Source organism: Pollicipes pollicipes, unplaced genomic scaffold, assembly GCF_011947565.3.
Source record: "Pollicipes pollicipes isolate AB1234 unplaced genomic scaffold, Ppol_2.1 Scaffold_4740;HRSCAF=5597_pilon_pilon_pilon, whole genome shotgun sequence".
Taxonomy (NCBI): domain Eukaryota; kingdom Metazoa; phylum Arthropoda; class Thecostraca; order Pollicipedomorpha; family Pollicipedidae; genus Pollicipes; species Pollicipes pollicipes.
The window spans coordinates 37,231,987-37,251,813 of record NW_023596545.1 but is presented as its reverse complement, the minus strand read 5'-3'; the positions used below and the strand labels follow the sequence as shown (position 1 = coordinate 37,251,813).

General features: G+C 60.8%; 1 protein-coding gene across 1 annotated transcript in view; it reads left to right on the top strand.

Moving 5' to 3' along the window:
- LOC119098313 (LIM and SH3 domain protein Lasp) overlaps window positions 1-19,827 on the top strand; it is a 39,671-nt gene that overhangs the window by 1,043 nt on the left and 18,801 nt on the right. Inside the window, exons 2-6 of the mRNA XM_037221235.1 lie at window positions 2,933-3,027; window positions 10,565-10,653; window positions 15,929-16,043; window positions 16,347-16,429; window positions 19,617-19,805. Of these exons, the coding sequence (XP_037077130.1) occupies window positions 2,933-3,027; window positions 10,565-10,653; window positions 15,929-16,043; window positions 16,347-16,429; window positions 19,617-19,805 (571 nt within the window). The remainder of the gene's footprint in view (window positions 1-2,932; window positions 3,028-10,564; window positions 10,654-15,928; window positions 16,044-16,346; window positions 16,430-19,616; window positions 19,806-19,827) is intronic.

The following is a 19,827-nucleotide window of genomic DNA, read 5'->3' as shown; positions in this document are numbered from 1 at the left end:
TCCTAGTCTCATCAGGCTTTCAGTCCTGTAACCAAACAGCCTCAAATTATGGATAGATCCAGTGTGGAATGTTGTACATGATGCCAGCCCAGTACATATCAATCCTAGACTTAAACTGTTCAGCTGATGTTGACAATATGATGGATGCAGGTGTGGAATAGCAGAGAAATGCTCCAGTCATTGACTACCTGTGTTCTGAATGAGTTGCAATGGTAGGAGTCCCAGCTTTAGGTCTTCTCAGCTTCCAATGGTATGCTCTCTCTCACCTCAGAATTGTGTCATGCCGGGAACTCCTCTTGAGACAGGGGCATACCTCTGTGGCAGCTGATATACTGTAACCATATCTCCCCTGCAATGACAGTAGTACAATGAGTGCAACTGGAGGAGTCTGAACATCTCAGGCTATGGCCAATGTCTCACTTCATGCACAAGATGGTAGCTTGTTGCCGAATCCACTCCAGCTCCTCCTGGTCTGGTCTGCCGAATGGCCCCCTGATGACATTGATAGATTCCAAGTGTGGGCATTCTAAGATCTTGAAAAGAAGTGACAAAGTGTGTACTCCAAGTGTGTGCATTCTGAGATCTTGAAAAGAAGTGACAGAGTGTGAACGTCGATTTTGGCAAACAACCACCTCACAATTGCCGGCATCAGGTTGGCCTTTGAGGTCACCTCTGCCATCTGCACATGGAGCTTGAGCCTTTGATCTATGAAGATCCCAAGGTCCTTCTCAGTGGACTTGACTGTGATTTTTGCATGGTTTGAGAAGTATGTCAGTCTTGGGTTGCATTTCCTGACATGCACTACTTTCCATGTTGATGCATTAAAGGGGAGCAACCACTCCTTTGACCACTTGGCTAGGGGATCAAGGTCAATTTGTGGAGGTGGCTCAGTCAGGGTTCTCGAGACACGACAGTGGATCTTGGTGTCAACCGCAAACGTCTTGACCACGCTTCGCACATGATCTGGTAGATCGTCCACAAAGATTATGAATAGCATTGGTCCCAGAACCGGTCCTTGCGGTATGCCTGACGACGTGGATCCAATCCGACTTCGAACCCTGGACCCGCACTTTTTGCATCCTGTGGGTAAGAAAAGCCCTGATCTAGTGCAGCAAATTACCTCCCACGCTGTAAGCATGGAGCTTGGAGAGCAGACGGTTATGAGGCATAGAATCAAAGGCTTTGCTGAAGTCTAGGTGCGTTACGCCCACCGGCTCTCCATCCTCTACCGCGGCGCTCCAGTTTTCCATATCTTCTAAAGCTGGGTGACAGGACTGCTTGGGGAGAAATCCTGGCTGTGCTGCATGAAGAAGTCCGGACTCTGTGAAGTGATAAATTGGGGCATCTCTGACGAAAGATTCGAGTGTCTTGGAGGGAACGGCAGTAAGACTCATTAGGTGGTAGCTCGCTTGGGACTGTTGGTTACCTTTCGTGAAGATCGGGACCACCTCAACAAGCTTCCACGCCTGGGGAAGCCTTCCAAATGCCGATGATTTTCGGACAAGCATGCTCAGAGGTAGTGCCAGGACGTCCACAGATTCACGAAGAAGCATTGGGTGGACATCGTGTGGCCCAGGGGTGCTCGAAGTCTTGAGAGCATCTAATTCTTTGCCACTTCCTGGATAGAGATCCTGGAATCATCATCATCATCACGTCATCACGTCATCCAGAAATGATCCATTAATGTTAAAGGCATCACAGGCATGGCACTAGACCCTTCATCCATGAAAGCACTGGCAAAGGATTTACGGAGAACATTGGCCTTTACTTTGTTGCTGCTAGTCTGCACTCCATCGTCGTCAAGGTCTTCCACCCTGCATTCTTCATGTAGTTTTGAGCTGGCGTACCTCCAAACGGCCTTAGGGTTTCTTTTAAGGTCTGCTACCAGTTTCATCCTGTACTCTTTCCGAAGGTTTCTAGTTAACTTCCTAAGGCCATTGCGACACCGCACCATTTCATATCCTAGATTGAAGGATAAATTGTCAACTAAAATCAAATGAATTTGCATATCAAAAAATGTATTAGTTAAACCTCAGCAAAGTAACTGCCAATGTGATACAAGTGGAAAATGCATGGCTTTTAGTTTTTGTTTTGAAACAGACCACTGTTGCTAAATAAGCTCTGCACTCATCATAGTATTCGCAAAGGGCAGGTATATGAAAGGTATATGAAATAGGCCAATGTCATGATTGTGATGTGTGAAAAAGCATGCAATCACTGCCCTGAAGCATAAAAATAATAGCTAGTTATTTTTGTGATGTGTTTTGAACTTAATTTAATGGACAGAACTTCATTATATCATGCATTTGAAAGCAATTTTTAGACCTCTGCTCAGTTTCAAATGATGCCTGTTATGAAGCTTAAGATTGATGAATCTGTCAGTGTTGTTTATATGTTCATAAATCCCAGTGCAAAACAGGGATGGGCTTAAATTACTACTGCAGTTGGCATGTCCTAAAACCAGTAAACAACGACCACTGAAAAAGAGTGGTTCAGAAACTTTAGAGTTTTCGTCTTTCTTGTACTTCTGATGTAATTAGTTCTTGATATGTTGCATACCATCAAGGCTGCACTTGCTTTTTTAAATTGTGCAGAACTTCCTCTGTGGAATATGACTGACTATGGGTTGACTTCAATGCCACTCGCTCATGAGCCATCGAGTCAGCAAGGATGATTGCCTCTTGCTTCCTGGCAACATCCGTGTCCACAGTCGCTGGGGCGGATCATTGTGTTGGCTGCTACAAGATTATCATAACATCCTTGTTTTGTACATCATGGCTCCTCTGACGTTCCTGCTTCGCTAGGGCACCGTCTTGACGTGTCTTGAAAACGTTTGGTGCTTAGTGCTACTTCATACAATACACATCTGCAACGTGGAATGAGCGGTCGGGGAACATGTGTCTTGTTGACATCTCGATTTCGCATGTTTCAGGTATGGCACAAGGGCTGCTTCCGCTGCTGGGAGTGTGGCATGGCTCTCAACATGCGGAACTACAAAGGATTCAACAAGCTGCCATACTGTGAGGCGTAAGTACAGTCAAATCTTTTAGGGTCCTTCCTTGCGTAGACTTCTTGCCGGATGTGCAGAACGGCCTACAGAAATTACTTGTTGGTCGGTTGTCATGGTTACGGTTGTCATGGACTGCCTGCTGCTGAGCGCATCATTACTGTTTCCTCCCAAACCTCCTATGGACAGCCATGAGTGAATCGTTTTTTATAGCGCCACTACCAGATCCCGAGTTTAAGTTATGGGAGAGTGATCCTGTGACATCAGTCACACTTGGACCGATATTGCACCAACGACGTGCAACGCGACGCAACCACGCGTTTTGGTCGACATTCCGGCGAGCGAAGGAATACCCGAGGGCGGGAGAGCCCCGGCAGTTCACTCAACCACCGAGTAGGCGTGCTCCAAGCCGCAAGTGAGCTCATATTTGCTTGTGAAGAGCGACTCTCAGGTGACAGTTTGGTCCCAGCGGGAGCAAAGCAGCTTGAGCATCCGGCGCACCTGCCGCCCCGGTGACCGCAGGTTGATAGTGGGAGCACTAGCGCTCTTTTGTGATGGCGTGGCTGTGATAGACAGATCCTAGATCCATTAGGATTGACCTGTGCGGTTACAAGGCATCTGAATTAAACTGTTAGATATCAGTTGGATAAACTGTGTCCTATTTCGGAGTCTCGCGGCCATTATGCTTTCAACGGTTCCGTTTTTCCCAGGTCTCTTCCGTTGTTTGTTTTTCACGGGAGAGCAGCATTTGTCTGCACAGAAAATAGCCCGCATGCACGCGTTCGACCTGCGACTATTTTGTTCGACCTCAACTCCTGCACGTGACTTCGCTCAGTCGAGAGAGTCTGATACCCACGTGGAAGAGGCGGGCTCCACTCCCGGCTGAAGTATGGCCACCGGGCGCTGGTATGGGCACGGTAGCCGTCCCCGCTCCTTGAAAGGGGTGCATGACGACGGACGCCGCCTGCTTCTTAGCATGAGGACTTCGGTGACTCACCACATCCCTGGCATTCGTGGTCCTCATCATTAGCCGTGAACAGGAAAGGGCCTGCATTGGGTGGGTGTGATACCGCACCTCCGTTAGAACTAGGCTAGCGTGGCATTCAAACGGCCAGCGGACGCTGACAGGGGACGGCGCGTAATGTTAGGGCAGCGGAACTGTATTGCTCTCAGCGGCCGACTGCGTGTGACTGACCAGCGTTCAGCTCTGTAGAGGGAGCACTGCCGCGCTTGTGGTGCCGCTGTGTGATCTCTGACCGCCGACTGCGCCCCCCCCCCCCCCCCCCCACACACGCACGCAGTCCACGCTCAGACTTGTACCCGACAGATCCCGGATCGCAGATCCCAGATTGTACTTGTACCCGGTCCCGGCGTTGGACGGCGGCCCGCCGGCGGGTCGCGGCACCACCTGTTACCGGGGCCCGGTGGCCTTGTCCCAGTGACAGGTGGGGGGGGGGGGGGGGACGGGGAGGCGGAAGCGGAGCGTCGGTCGACCTGAGGGGCGGCGCCCGCGGCGCTGTCTGTGGGTCAGCTATTCCGGGCGCCCCGCGGCGGCTCCGAGGGCGTGGTCCGCCCGGTTGAGGCGCGCCGGCCCACCGGCGCGGTGTCCTCCCTGGCGGGCAGCAGCGACCCTTGGGTGGTCCACCGTCCGATAAGCCCAGTGACGGATGACGTCCGGGCTTGACCCAGTGAAGGCAGGGGTTGTCAGGCGGTAGTGGGGAATAACCCACATGTGGGAAAGGCCTGTTTTAGATAGGGATAACAACGCCACTTGATCCTGGAGGCACAGTTATCATTAATCGTATGTTGTCCCTGTCTCACTTCATCGTTTGCTCTGCCTTATGAAGGCTATTGTTATCACGTCTATCAGCGAAATGATCAAGAGATGTTCACCCATAAGCCGGTCCTGTTATCGGGTAAAAATGTGCTATCTGACAGCCAAGTCCATACGGTACAGACAGGGACTCTGAAGCCCCAAACGCCCGGGCCCAGCGTGATTGCTGACCGGTTTGCGAACCTTTGAAAACGGGCATTGTGCTGTCGTGAGAGCGAGCTGGGTGCGGAACCTGCGCCCATCGCGGTCGCCGCATTGTTCACGCCCACTGTGGCAAGCCTGCGTTGAACAATGCTGCTCGCAGAAAAACTGCGGTGTGCCCAGTTCGATACCGGATGTTGCAGGTGACATCCGTTGAGGGCGGCGTTGTTTGCGCCGGATTCGTGTCCTGGCCTCCATCATCTCTTATCTGTGTCGGACGCTGACGAAGGCAGCATCTTCGCTGGCCGTCCCTCGCTGGGGTCCGCTCACATCGAGTCCTTGGTCTTACTCACCCGCCCGCTGGGCCGCAGGCTCTAGCGTGTTCCGCTCTGCGCTGTGTGCGGACATGGCGCGTCATGTGCTCCTGCGGTGTGCTGCTGTTGCGGCGGCTATCTGCTAGTCTGCTGCAGCTGATGTGTGCTCCTGTTGCGGCAGCTGACTGCTGTGCCGCCGCGGCTGCCGTGTGCTGCTGTCGTGGCTGCTGTGTTGCTGTCGTGGCTGCTGATGCGCTGCTGTCGCGGCAGCTGTCTGCTGTGCTGCTGTCGCGGCTGTTGTGTACTGCATTCGCGACTGCTGTGCGCTGATGTGCTGCTCTTGCGGCAGCTGTCTGGTGTGCTGGTGCGGCTGCTGTGTGCTGCTGTCGCGGCCGATGTGTACTGCATTCGCGACTGCTGTGCGCTGAAGTGCTGCTGCTGCGGCAGCTGTCCGCTGTGCTGCTCCGGCTGCTGTTTGGTCATGTTCACTGTTGGGCGGTGCACGCGTGACGGCGTTGGCTCAGATCTCTGATCGTGGTGTGCCTTGTTTTCGCTGCCATTAGCACCTGTTTGCGCTCGCGCACATCTTCTCCGGAGGTTACTGTTTTAATGTGATGCTGGCTATGCCAGTAATGATAAGTGATGAAGATTGCGGGGAAAGGGCTACCGTTCAGGTTAGGAATGAGCTTCACTTGTGCGCATCAAGATTAGGCCTGTCATAATTGAACTGTGAAACAGGTTGCGTAGGTTCGTCCCGAACAGCTCGGATATTCAATTTGAAGTTCTAGTGTAGCGAAATTTTTCCAACGGAGGTAGTTGCTCGCCAGTGTAAAAATGCGACCAAACAGCATCCCCTTTGGTTTTAACCGCCTGCGTCTAAAACTTGTGTTCAAAACAATCTGTTGGGATGCCTCGCCACGCTTTGCGTGAAAGCTTGTGGCACGCTGTTTTCCACGGTGCCATATCCGTGCTTTTGTGCCATCCTTTCCACCCTTCCCTGGGCCGATTGCCGTCGGAGATCTTTACAGCTCATCCGCGTGCCTTTCGTAACATCCGAGACGCGTGTGATTCTGCTGTGGACGCTGGCGGCGCCGCTGCTTCGCGCTGCTATGGTGCGGCGCGGCGCGCCTGCGCGGGCTGCAGCTGGCCCCGACCCGAGCTGCTGCCGCACAGAGCCGACCCCGACCCGGATTGCCGTCGCTCGGAGCCGACCCCGACCTGACCTGCCGCCGCACAGAGCCGAGGCCCGACCCGAGCTGCTGCCGCACAGAGCCGACCCCGACCCGGGCTGCCGCCGCATAGAGCCGAGGCCCGACTTGAGCTGCCGCCTCACAGCCGAGGCCCGACCTGAGCTGTCGCCTCACAGCCGAGGCCCGACCCGAGCTCTGGCGCGACGCTCGCGCCCAGGTCGCTCCCGGCCGCGGTCCGGCCCGGCCCCGGCCCCAGCCGCCGCCGCACGGAGCCGTGCAGCGGCCGTCCCTGCCCGGCCCGTCCGGCGCCGTATCAGTCGAGTGCCGGCGTGCAGGCGCTGTAAACAGAGCGGGCCGGCCGGCTGGAGCCCGCGGCGCCGCCGCCAGAGGCCGGCCCTCCGCCCGGGGGCGGGAAGAGCTGACGGCGGAAAAAACGAACGGCGCTCGAAGGCAGCGGATACCGCAGGAATGCCGGTGTAGGCGTGAGCAGTGCGAGTGTTTTTGTAAAGTCCGGCGGAACGCGCTGGGTGGATCGACGGCGCTTGAAAACACGCGACGCTCACACGTGCTCATTGAAGGCATCGAATGCTCCCCGCCAGCCATAGACAGCCCGCCGCTGTCTAGATGGCAGATGTTCCAGGTGTGTGAACGCGTTGGCGCGTGTTTGCGTCGGGACGATAGCGTCGCGCGCCGTTATCGCCGCCGGATCAGAGCCCCTCCCGTGCACTGCCGCGAGCCGCCCACGCGCGCGACGCCGCGTCTAAACACATCGCGCTCGGCGGCTGTGTCGCCGCGTCACCCGGCCGTGCCTGCAGACGGCGGTGGCCGCCGGCTGTGACTCGCCGCGACTGACCGTGCGCCGCGTGATTAGGCCGCTGTGAGGCGATGCTGCGGGCTGTGGCGGGGTCGCCGGCGTCCCATCCGCCACGGTCGGCCGTCGACCCCCCCCCCCCTTCCCCACCAGCTGCCTCTGCAGCCGTGGAAGGACGGCCAGCGCCGCCCCGGGACCCGTGTTCCGCCGGGGATCTCGTGCTCCGCCGGTGATCCCGTGAGGCGGTGATCGTCATGTGTGTTCCGCTATGGTGCCGACGCCGGCCTGCACGTAGCGCTGAGCGGCACTCGTAATTACAGAACATTTTGCAGACGGCGTGGAGGAGGGGGAGGGGAAGGGCATTAATTGCAGGAAGGGCATAGATCATTTTTTTGTGGGCGGTAATGCCAAAAGGTCATCTCATGGTGACCTGACACTTTCCATTTTGCATCGTCCTTTCATCACGCTACGCTCCGGTTGAGGCAGAAGGAAGAGCCGTGTACCGGCTGCAGTGGCGTGCGGGGCCGTCTCGGCCCGTGATGGGCTCGCGAGCCCAGGTCAGCCGGTGACCGCTCCGGGGCCCCCCAGCTCCAGACCCCGCCGGCTTCGGAGCTGTCTCCGCAGCGGACCGCCGCTCGGCCGACCCGGCGTCGGACGGGCGTCCTCGACAAGGCCGCCGGACCGGCCGCTCCACGGCAGCGAAAGCGGCGACCGCGCGCCGCGCCGCGGCGGCCCGGCCGGACCCGCCGCTGCCTGGCGGCGCTCCCGACGGCGTGTCGTGACGCCGCCGCCCCCTGACCCCGGCGACAGATGGCCGGCCGCGGGCGTGACGTCACGCGGCGAGAGCGGGGTCGGGGCCCGGTGTGTGCCGGGTCCGAGCGCGCTCCAGCCAATGGGAGGCCGCGGCGCCGTGTCGGCTCGCGTGGTCCCGGCCTGGCGTGTCTAGCGGGTCCGGTACGGAATGCGGCTCCGGCAAGCGCCGCCTGTGGAGCCGATTGGGGTGTCCTGCAAGCGCCCACCGTTGGTCCGCATTGGCTGCAACGGGGCGGCTAGGGCTCCTCGCTGAGCGTGGTTTAGACTGGTCGGGAAGCTGATGCGCTTGGGTGAGAAACACGCCGGTTTTTTCATTCATTCGTCCGAATTAGCTCGCTCGTGCCGGCCGCACGGCCCGGTGCACCGACTGGCCGTTCGCCAGCTGGTGCCTGGCTGCGCTCCGACAGCCGTGAAGGAAAGGGAAAGCGGTCCGGCAGAGCGCCGCGGCCGCGGCCGAGCAGCGGCACACCGGGCCTACCCGCCGCGGAGCCGTCACGTGGCGGCGCCGCTGGGCGGCCTGGGGCGGCCGGCGCCGGTATAGGTCAGAGGGCCGGTGCTGAGGCGCAGCGCCTGGCGCCGAGCCAGCGGCGGGCAGCCGCGCCCTGACCGCTCTCGGCCGGACGGGGTCAGGGGCCCCGACTGCCGGCACGCGGCCGGCCAGCACGGGGAGAGGCTAGTCCGTGCTGAATGGTCATCCCAAGAGAAGTAATGCATGCATATAGTACAATGCGTGTGGTGCAGATGAAACGGGCCTGCGCTTCTGTCGGCGTTAAACGCTTGGTCACGACGTTTTTCAACACCCATCAAGGTACTGGCTTGACCGCATCGCGTCCTGAAACTGCAATGGGCCATGCGACGACCTTTGTAGAAATTTCGCTCAGAACTGGACGGCAATTGAGGATTTTCTACCAGGAGCGTCATGCAAAATGTTCGTCTTACCCCAGATAGAGGCTACCGCCGGGTGGGGCCAAAGGTCTGCCCTGGGCTCGGGCCTCTGCCGGCGATGGTCCCCGATAGAGGCTACCGCCGGGTGGGGCCAAAGGTCTGCCCTGGACTCGGGCCCCTGCCGGCGATGGTTCGGCCTTGTGGCGGTCAGTCAGCTCGTCCCGCAGGCAATTGGCCAATGGGAGGAACGTTGTTGTGACGTCAGACCAAGGACCGGCGTAGCCTCTGTGGATGTCGCGTCCAAGTGTCTCCGTGTGGTCTATCGAGCAAATCTCCGTTTGCTGCCCGATTTGGACCGGGCTTCGTGCACGAATTCCTGCAGGTTTAATCTGGTTAACGTGGTCAATTCATTGCCTTCGAACGAATACTTGAAGGTCCCAGAGATTGACGTGGCGGAGCGTGGGGCACCAGCAGCGGGCGTTTTCTGGAAGTTCGCGTCAGCCCTTTTTTCTGCGAAAACAGTTGATCATTGTATGATAGAAAACAATACGGCACGTGAGAAAGTTATAAATGAATGTGCGCAGCGTGCGGAATGACTACAAAGCTGCAATGAAGGAAACTTCTTCAGCTCTTGGGGTCCCCAGTGTACCTTCTGTGCGAGGCATCGGCTTCCTTTTGCCGTTCCAAGACCGGTGTGTGCAGGGGGCATCGGGACCTCGCCTTTGCCTCGCCACTTACTCCAACCGGCCGCTGGCGCCGCCGCTCGTCAAACGGGGGCAGCGCCACCCAACCCGTCCCATCTATGGCGCAGTGTCCGAGTCGCCTCGATGTCTGTTACTGCTTTCGTACTCAAAGGAACGTGGCCTTTCGAACTGTTACTGGACCAAATGTAAAGTGGTATCTTCTGCACAAACTGGGTTGACAAATAGCGTTCTGTAAACATTGAAGCGTGCAAGATTCTGTCTTCAAGATGGCAACAATCCTGACGAACACACAACTGCTGGGCGTGCAGAAACACGGGCAAACATCAGCTTTTCTGACCCGTGTGGTCCGCCGCCGACGTCAATCGGCCTCGACGCTCGGGCTGCTGACCAGCCTTGCGTGGGCGGCGGCGGTGTCGTTCGCTTCTCCCGATGCGTCGCGGCCGCGCCGCCGCCGCCGCGTGATCGTCACGGGGTGCCCGCCCGCCGTTGCGTACTGGCCGGGCGCTGTTGCCACGGCTGCGGCGGCGCTGTATCGTCCGCGGTCGGCAGTCGGCCGGCGCGCTTTGCAGCGGTGCGCTCCACGTGTCTCTGACGTCCGGACCGGCCGCTGCGGGCCGCCGTGATGACGCGGACGCGGCCAGATGGGCGTGGATGGGGGCGGGCGGCTCTAAAGTGTCCGGTCATCATCGCCGGCTGCGTTATGGCCTTGTGTCTCGCTTCTGCCATCAGCTTCATGTAGAGTGCCGTCGTCGCGGTCAGCGATGAGGTGTTAACGGGTCTAACGGTCGTGCCAGACTTGACGATCTTGTTTGTAGTCTCGTTCCGCGTTCCATCGCGTTACCGCCGTGTTTGCCGGCCGTTTCAGGCACATACCGAAGCCGAAGGCGACGACGGTGGCCGAGACCCCGGAGCTGGCGCGGATCGCTGAGAACACGAAAATCCAGAGTAACGTGAGTATCGATGCTGGCCTGGCGCCACCGGCCTACGCTGGCCGGAGCGGGGCGGTGTGCTGGCACGGCGCAGACTGCCCGGCCGAGGCATGCTACGCCAGAGGGCAGCGGCGCTCTGGCCCGCTGGGCACCCCGGCACCAGACCGCGGCCGCAAGCGCCGCCCTCAGTCGGCTGCATGCTCCAAGAGACAGGAGCCCATCTTGATCTCCCGACAAGGCAGGTGACCTCGGGCTGTCCCGCGACACGCATCGGCGGCATGTTCAAGACTTCCGACGCTATCTGGCTCGGCGCAGGAGGCATACAAAAATGCTCCGGAGGCACGCAAGCATGCATTCATGAATACATCGAAACAAGTGTTTCGTACCCACGCAGGTGTGTGTCGGACTCGGAACAAAGCGAGACGCACTTTCCTCGTGGTCTGTTCGATCCTACGTCACTCCAGAAAAACCGGCACAAAAACACCGGGTTGTTCCTCACTTTCTAGCGCTCTACGTTCGGATTGCGTTGCGACACCTACCGTACGTGCCCAAAGCCCACAGTGCACCGTTTTGGGCGTACGTTTTACAGTGTTTTTGACCAAGTTGGGCTCACGGAAACAGATCACACGACATCTGTGAGAAGGAAGTAACACTGGACATGCCAAATGGCGCTAGTTAATACAGGACAAGGATGGGAGATCGTTGCCAGTGAAGGGGGTGTAAAACTAGGCGAAGCGAACTGACGCACATTTTGGCATCGTTGTCTCGCCCAAGACTGGTTGTGCGCTTTGCATGTGGCTTACTTACTGCACAGAAGTCATGTGGTCGTATACCAGCACGGCTCGCTCTCGCGGGGGTGCGTGGCGTGGCGTCTTGTTCGAGGCGCGGCCGCTGCTGCACCCGTGCGCGCCCCACGGCCGCTCGTGACGGCGGCCGTGCAGCGCGCGCCGGCCCGGCCGCTGCGCAGTGGGACCGCGCTCTGCAGAGGCCGCCGGCCGCGCCGTTGACACGGCGGATCGCGGCGCGGCGCCAGAGTCGTCCCGCGCCGGCCGCTGACCGCCGCGGCCGGCGGCAGTGTCATCCGCGGCGGCGGCGCCGGCGGCCGGCCGCCCGGCCCTTCTCCATATACGGCCGGGCGGCGGCGGCAGCGGCGGCGACGGCCGGCCCACCGCTGACGCTGCAGCCGGGCCCGGGCGGCCTTTGACCGCGGCGGCGGCGCCGGACGCGGTATGCGGCAGTGTCGCCGGACGGGCGGCCGGCGGCGGCGAGGCGTCGACGCCGCGGAGCCGGCGGATGGGTGCGGCGCTCGCCGCCGGGACGGTCGGGAGCGGGTCGCCCGCGCCCCGGTCTGCCGTATCGCGGATGACTGGCGGCGCGGCGGCGGCCTCGCCCGCGTCCGGTCCGGACTCACGCCTGGCCTTGCCGCGCTGCGGGAGCGCCGCACCAGTGACGTCATCGGCCACGGCGGCCGCGGCCTGCTGACCCAGTGTGCGGACAACTGCGGTCTGCCGACGGCGGGCTTGATAGCGACGGGTCCGACGCCCGGACGGAGCGCGGGTCCACTGACGTCGCGTCCACGAGCTAAATTAGTCGGCTGAGCCAGGGCTGAAGCATTGTCCGCTGACGTCACTGTCGCCTCCGATGTCCCGTTCTGCCCGCCGACGAGAGGCGGGACCGTTTCCTCCGGCGCACCACGCCCGCCACAGACATGTAAAACGTGCCAACTGAACCGCGAACCACTGACGTCACTTGTCGCCTCGCGACATCGTCCCGGCACCGGCGTCTGCCTGCCGCTGGGCTGGCCGTTCGGCGTGGCCGCCGTCCGGGCCAACGTTGACCACTGGTCCCCGCCTTGCCGCGTGCTCTGGTTCGGGGGGTTCGGCTGCTGCCTTCAGCCGCCGTGCTCCGGTGCCGTGGTGCTGACGTGATGGTTTGGTGTTGGCTATTGTTCGCCGACCGTCGTGCTCCACGTTTGGACACCTGCGTGGGATGCCGAGCTCACGTCGTTCTGGTGTCCGCCAAGGTTTTCCGGCAGTCACGTCTCCCAAGTTCACGGTGATTTCCAATTTGCAGCACCTCACCATTGCTGAGCTTGAGCCCGCGCCCCATGGGCCCGTTTCTTGGAACATCGCTGGCAATGGGCGATATGCTCACGCGTTGGTATCGCATCGAGCTTAAGCTGCGGCCCAGTGGTCGGCACACAATCGCTGCATCGCTAACCACCATTCCGGCTTAGGGTCAGTTGGAATGCACTCACTAAGTCGGGTGGTAAAAACCAATTCCACGTCCATATCGGGCTCTCACAGCCATATTGGGATGTTTGATTTCGCCATACCCGGCCTTTGCCTTTGACAGCGTTCGACGCTGATGCGCCTGAGGGCGCAACGGGTGAGGTTTCACCGGCGTCCGGGAGGCAGCGTGACGCCGCAGCTCGGCGCACCGGCCGGATCCCGCCTCGGCGCCAGCCGCGCGCCCCGGCCGCCGCGCCGCTGGCACGCGCCGGCCAGAGAGAGAGAGAGAAAGTGGTCGCCGGCCGCGCCCCGACCGGCCGACCGGCCGGTCCGCCCGCTCGTTCGCTCGCTGGAACCCCGGCCGCGCCGGAAGACGCCGGCGTGTGTCGGATGTCGCCGCTGAGTCACCGTCGCCCCCGCCGCCGCCGCCGCCGCCCCCGCCGGCGGCCGTCGGCCCGTCTGCGGGCGGCCCGGTTGCCGACGGCCGGGTATTTGCGGCCGGCAGCCGCCGCTGGCACGGCCGGGCTGGGCCGGCGGCGTGGCCGTCCGGCGCGCCGCCCGGCCCGGGCCGGCCGTATAAGGCCGCCGGCGCCGGCCACCTCGCTCGCGCTCTCTCTCTCTCTCTCTCTCTCTCCCAGGCCGCTGGCGCTGGATTGCGGCCAGTGCGGCCGGCCGGCCGGCCGCCGCCCCGAGCGGCAGGAATGCACCATGAGCGGGTCGCCGCCGGCCGGGTCAGGGCGCGGCCGCCGCCGATGGCGCCGACGGGCGTTCTGTTCTGCAGGCGGCGGGCCGTCGGTCACGGGCTGCGCGCAGTCTGAAAGAGCAGGCGTGGTTCCTGCCTTGATGAAGGTATTTTGGTGGTCGCGTTGCCAGTGACGTACACACATGCCACGTGCTCTAGGTCCACGCCCTGCCTCGCCACCGGGAGGCGGCGAAATCGTTGTCTTACGACCACAAAACGTCGTGGATAGATCGCATGCTAATGAGCATTGATCAGCAGCGCATTCAGTGCAGTGAGACAAACCTTTTTTACGCCTCAGAACCATTGGCTGTTTGTCAGAAGGTTTGCAGCATTTGTGCTTGCTGCAGTGGCATGCTATTACGTACGCGGCGGGTTTATGCGGGGGGGGGGGGGGGGATGGAGACAGTGGTTTTCGGACAGTAGTGTGGTTGATGCTGCAGTCATGGATCCTATGGCCGTACGTAATACCGTGTACGATCTCCTGTTAGGGACCTGGTTTGTATAGTTTCCATTTCATTAGTATGTATATCCTGAAGCCAGTGGTAGTAGTAATCGTTCATGGAAAGACGTCCACAGGCACGTGAACAATGCGGCTGTCCAGATCACGTTCCAGGTGAGGAGGAATAATGGCCATTCATCTCCTTCAAACACCTGAGGCTATCTCAAGCTTCGTTCAGGCGAAAGACGGTTGCCTCAGATGCCGTGAAGTCAACACTGTGTTGCTGTGGGTCCCCATAGAAGAGAGACCTTCTCAGCTCAGAGGGCTTCACTCCAGCGCTTTAGCGAAACGTAAACTGGAGGCCCGCAGTGATGTCACGATGGCCTAGTCGGGAAGCGTCATGTGTAAACAAACACAGGCGGCTACAGAAGGATCAATTATGAGCGGGGAGGGGCGCTGACTGCAGTTCTAGAGGGTCCAGCGGGCTAGGTTTTCAGCTTATGGAAACTTGGTGGGTAGGTATCTGATTTCAAAATTTGGTTGCATGTTTGTTTTTGCGAACCCATGCTGATATTTTACCAGCTACTTTGGATACGCAAAGGCTTGAAGGTGTGTATGCCATTGCGGCGCGGTTCTTAACAAACAGCGTCGTTACGAACTCTTGTTTTAGGTGCTCACCAAAAAATGAGTGCAGCTTATTCTTGCTGAATTTCGCGGCTCCTTGGGAACATGACCACATTGCCAAAAAGGGCCTGATTTAGTGGAGGATGCAACGACGTCATTTAATACCTTTATACACCAGATTTTTTCGCTTCGCTGGCAGCTGCCTGCTCTACTCTGTTCCATAGCCAAGGATAGCTTCTCGGTGGCATTGGGCGCTGATAGTGTAGTGGTAAGCGCATGTGCGTTAACCACTGCGCGTCTGGGCAACCAGAGGTACAGGGCTCGATTCCCCCGGTGCTCGCCGTTCCAGCCAGGCCGCGAGGCAGACGACGCCATGGAGCCTCAGCAGCTGAAGGCGTCGTAAAGCCCCAGTGGCACACTCTTGTCGGCGGTATGCCTGTGACGAGCTTCAATTTCGGCAGCGCTGGTCATTGTTTTCACCAAAGGTCTGTGTATGCTGTTTGCTGACCTTGTCGAGGGACGTTGCTGGCGTTGCACGGACGGGCCCCTCTGTACGGTGCTAGTGCGATGCCTCCGAAGCGTGGCGACCGGTCGGAGCGGGTGTTTATAAGACAGCCATCGCCGCTGTTGATCTGGAACCCCGTGTCAGGCCCGTCTGCCCGCAGCACAGCACACCGCTCGGTACTTCCTTCGAAGACGAGCTTATAGTGCCCCTGCTGACGTGCGTCGCATTCCCCTTTCAAGTCACCCGCGCAACGTTCTTGGGCAGCATTCTACGTAAGTGCGTAGATTGCTGCCCGAGAACGTGGAAATACTTGTGCAGACTCACACAGTCGCGCGCTGTCAGCTCGACCCGATGGGCCGCCGGACAACGTGTGGTATTTATTGGTTCTACGTTCTGAATCAACAATCAGTCAAACAATGAACTCGTCAGTGTCATCAACAGCATGACATCATGTGAGATAGGAATGGTTCGTTTGTGCGGAATTGTTTAAAGTGCTGATGGTTTCCGAGTGCTCAACAGAAAATCTGTCCGGGTCCGTGAGCTGCCTGTCGTGCTGTGACCACGGCCACTACTGACCGTGATCACAGTCAGGTCCCGAGGAGGCGCGCGTCAAACGAACCGTGTCGTCATATGTGTGTGTGGTCGGCACGACGCTCCGATTTCGTGACGTCACTGGAGCCCATCGCCAGCTGGTGTGTGTGTGTGTGTGTGTGTGTGGTTGGAGTTGCCCGTGACCCCAGACCGTGCGCGTGACGCGAGCCGCGGCCTCCAGGTCAAGTTACCATGCCGAGTTCGAGGCGGCCAAGGGCAAGTTCACCACGGTGGCCGACGACCCCGAGACGCTGCGCATCAAGCAGAACACGAAGATCATCAGGTAAACCGGCCGGTCCTGACTGCTCCGGCGGTGAGCGGCCACACATCGTTTCACATATGACGGCCTGTGCGTGAGCTTGGGTGTGTTGAATCGCTGTGAATGTCTGTACGGTCATGAGCGTTTGGCGTTTTTGTGACGGACTTCCGCGGCCGTCACCGGTGTGCGTGACTATTGTGACGCCGTGCGGACGCCCTGTGAGCCGGATATGTATGACGGGAGCGGACGTGCGGGTGGCGCGCGGGCAGCGCCATCTGTCGCCGCCGCGGCCGGGCGTGTGGTGCTGACCGTTTCTCCGCGCGGCAGCAACGCCGCCTACCACGGCGACCTGGAGAAGAAGGCCGACATGGACCAGCGGCGCCACCTGACGGGCGAGGACGGCGACCCAGGTAGATACCGCTTTCTCGCACAACCGCCGGCTGGCGCACAAGTTTAACACGCTCAACTCTTACCTGACGCGCGGAGCCAGGACGAGCTGCTGGCGATGGCGGAGCGGGCGCGGCGGGCGGGCGCGGGACCCGAGCCGGAGCCGAGCCCGAGCCGGCGGAGGCGAGGGCGGGGGCGGGGGGCGGGGGCGGGGGCGGCCGGGACCGGGGATGGGCGGCGGCGGCGGCTGCGGCCGCGCCGCGAGGACGGCCTGAGCGGTGGACGCTGGGGCTGGCGCGCCAGAGCCTGGCCCGGCGAGATGACCGAGAGCCGTGCCGAACGGCTCGAGACCAATGTCGCTCGACGAGTGGAAGGCTAGCCGCTGCAACGTGGCGCGCGTGTGCGACACGTGGCGCCGGCTGCAGGAGCAGAGCGACGCCAGCGGCCGGGCCGCCGGCGGCCGCCGCGCCGCCGCCTCACCGTGCAGCAGAGCACCGATGGAGACGGCCGAGCCGGGCCGGCGCGGCTACCGGCGCCATCTGATACAGGACCTGGACGGTGTGACGCGGCGTGAGGTGGTGCTGCGCGAGGCGCGGCGCTCCGAGCGCGGCACCGTCGACACGCAACAGCTGAGCAGCCTGCTGACGTACGGCCTGGACGCCGGCCGCGTCTCCGAGCGTATCGACGTGGTGAACACGCGTCTGGAGCGGCCCGACGGCGCCAGCCAGCAACTGGAGCGGGTGCAGCTGCTGCGGCTCACCACGCTGGATGGGCGGCCCCCGCCCGGCGAGGAGGACGCACCGCCGCCGGACGCCGCGCCGCGTAACGGGCTGCGCGGCTCAGCCGGCCCCGGCGCCGGCACCACCGCCACTGCGCGCAGGCGCAAGTTCGCGCGCACCGGCAGCGACGCGCTGCTGGAGGACGTGGCGCAGCTGCAGCGCGAGGCGCCGCGCCCGGCCGCCGACGACGACGATGAGGGCGGCTCGGAGGCGCAGCGTCGCGCCGCGCACAAGGAGCGCCTGCTGCGCCGCATCATGAGCAAGTACGGCGTGGGCGAGTACCTGTTCGAGCAGGATGAGGACGAGGCGGACACCGAGGACGAGGCGGACGAGCTGGAGCCGGACGAGCCCGTCGACGAGCTGGCGCCGGTGTACGACTTCCCGCAGCTGTTCGGCACCCGTCCGTGCGGCGCGTGCTACGATGAGATCCTGAGCGCCACGGCCGGCGACCCCGTTGCCGAGCAGCTGCTGCCCTTCCTCCTGGGTGCCTTCGGCACGCACAACCATCACGTGCTGTTCTGCTGGGACGACGAGCAGGCCTGGAGCGATGGTTCGGATGAGGAGCTGGGGGCGGTAGACTGAGGTCTGGTTTCCCCCGCCCGCCCGTTCGCCCGCTCGCTCGGCCGCCCGCCCGCCCGCTCGCCCGCTCGCTCGCTCGCTGTTGCTTGCCTTGCCGCCTCGCCGTGACGGAAATGCTCTTCGCAGACGACGCCTCCCTGGACGGTGCTGGCTTCTCTGGGCTTGGCGCTGTTCACGCCGGCGGGGTTCTGTTGGGATGGGGGCTGTGGCGTGGGCCGCACCTTCTGGTCAGCGCGCGGCCCTGACGGTGATCCTGGCTGAGCTTTTGTACCTTGTGTGGGACAGTGGTCAGTGAGCTGTGATATGGAAGGCCGTCCAGGGCTGACCGAGGCGCCGATCGCGTTGTTTTCGGGGCCGGGCCCCGCTGCGGCGTCCCTCCGCACGCCGTGCTGTGACCCGGGACGCAGCGCCGGGCCCGGTTGCAGAGCACTGAGGCGCCGCTCTGTTCTAGTTGTGCGAGCGCGCGGCGCGTGAGAGGTAAACATGACGCCTGTCAGCGTCCGACCTAGAGCGTGTGTAGAGTGCGCGCGCCGCGCGGCGTGGCGCCGCCTCCGGCGCTGCTGGGTGTGATCCGCTGTCGCCAGTCGCTGGCCCCGGTAATATAGAGGCGCTCGCTCGCTGGCTCTGTGGTGTTTGTGGGCCGGCCGGCCGGGCCAGGCCGCGCCCCTCAGGCGGCGCCGCAGCCCACCTAGGAGATCGGCTGGAGCATGCGGCAAGCTACGAGCCGGGGCTTGGTTTGTGGGCGTGTGTGCTGCCCTTTTCCAGCTAGGCTCGGACGTGGCACGTGCTGTGATTGGCTGCCTTCAGAGGCATTTGGGAATGCTTGTCCCCGGTCTGGTTTATTTTGACGCGTTATTTGAGTTTGGCCTAGAGGTGGCTGTCGTGTGGTGTCGTTTGCTCAATTCTAGTGCGTTTCGGTTCGATCGATGACCAGGCCCTGGCCGCGTCGCCGCCTATCCCGCCCCGGTATCCGGATCTCCTCCACGGACTCCCGTCCGCCGGCACAATTTCAGATGCTTCCCACGAACTCCTCCGTTATTTGACGTAAAACGACCACATTCAAGACGCTGGTCGAGCTGCTGAAAGGCTGCTGTTTTTTAACCGACATTAAAAGGAGAATCCAGTGGCGCCACAAGATGTGGGTTGCGTATGTTTAGGCCTAGGTCGTACGGGTTTCCCAAATTTGGGTAGTCTTGCAGATGCCTTGCTGCACCGCAGACGCACATGTTCTCATTTTGTCCCGTACGACCTATGGAGGGGCATACGCGCCACATCAGGGTCGCCCACTTGGATTCATCCTGCCTAACAGTCCTGTATTATGTTCAGTCCTGTGTTCCAGTGTGACCGCTTGACTGTCTTGTTTTTCGTACCATTTGGCTGTCGCTTGCTCCCGTGTGTTGTCTACCTGCTTTGTTTTGTCCTCAGGCCGTCGGCAGGCAGTTTCATAAGCGAAATAGTCAATTTGCATTCTTCTATTGTCGGTGGTCTAGTCGGAGGGTTCCTTCTACAGTTACTTTCAGCACGAAATTCTTGTACATGTGTTTCTTAAAAATGTGTTTTATGTGACTTATCACGTTTACAATTCTGCTATTCGTGGTGTCATTGAGATACATTTGGCATACCTCTTCATAAACCCCCTGGATGGCATAAGTACATGCCGCTTGAAGTTGTATCGCGCACAGTTGTACGCTCAAATTGTAGTGTCATCACCGGCACGTGCCGGTGTCGGTGTTTGATGAGGCTGCCTGTCGGCGCGCCGTCGGCCCGTGTCCGCCTGCCGTGCCGTCCGCCCGGCCCCGCGTGTCGAGCGAGCCTGGCCGTTACCGCCTGGCGCCGGCCGTCTGTGTTTTAGCCGCCTCCCAGCCCGCTATCGCGCCGCCGGCCTCGCGCGCCGACAAGCCGCCGGCCGCCGCCGCCGCCGTCTCGCACGCGCACGCCGCCCGGCTCAGCAACAACAACTACGGCGGCGCCGGCGTGTCGCCCCACTCCGCGCGCGGCTCGCAGGCCGCCACCACCATATACACGTCCCAGCACGGCGCAGGTACAGTCAGGGGCCCTGCTCG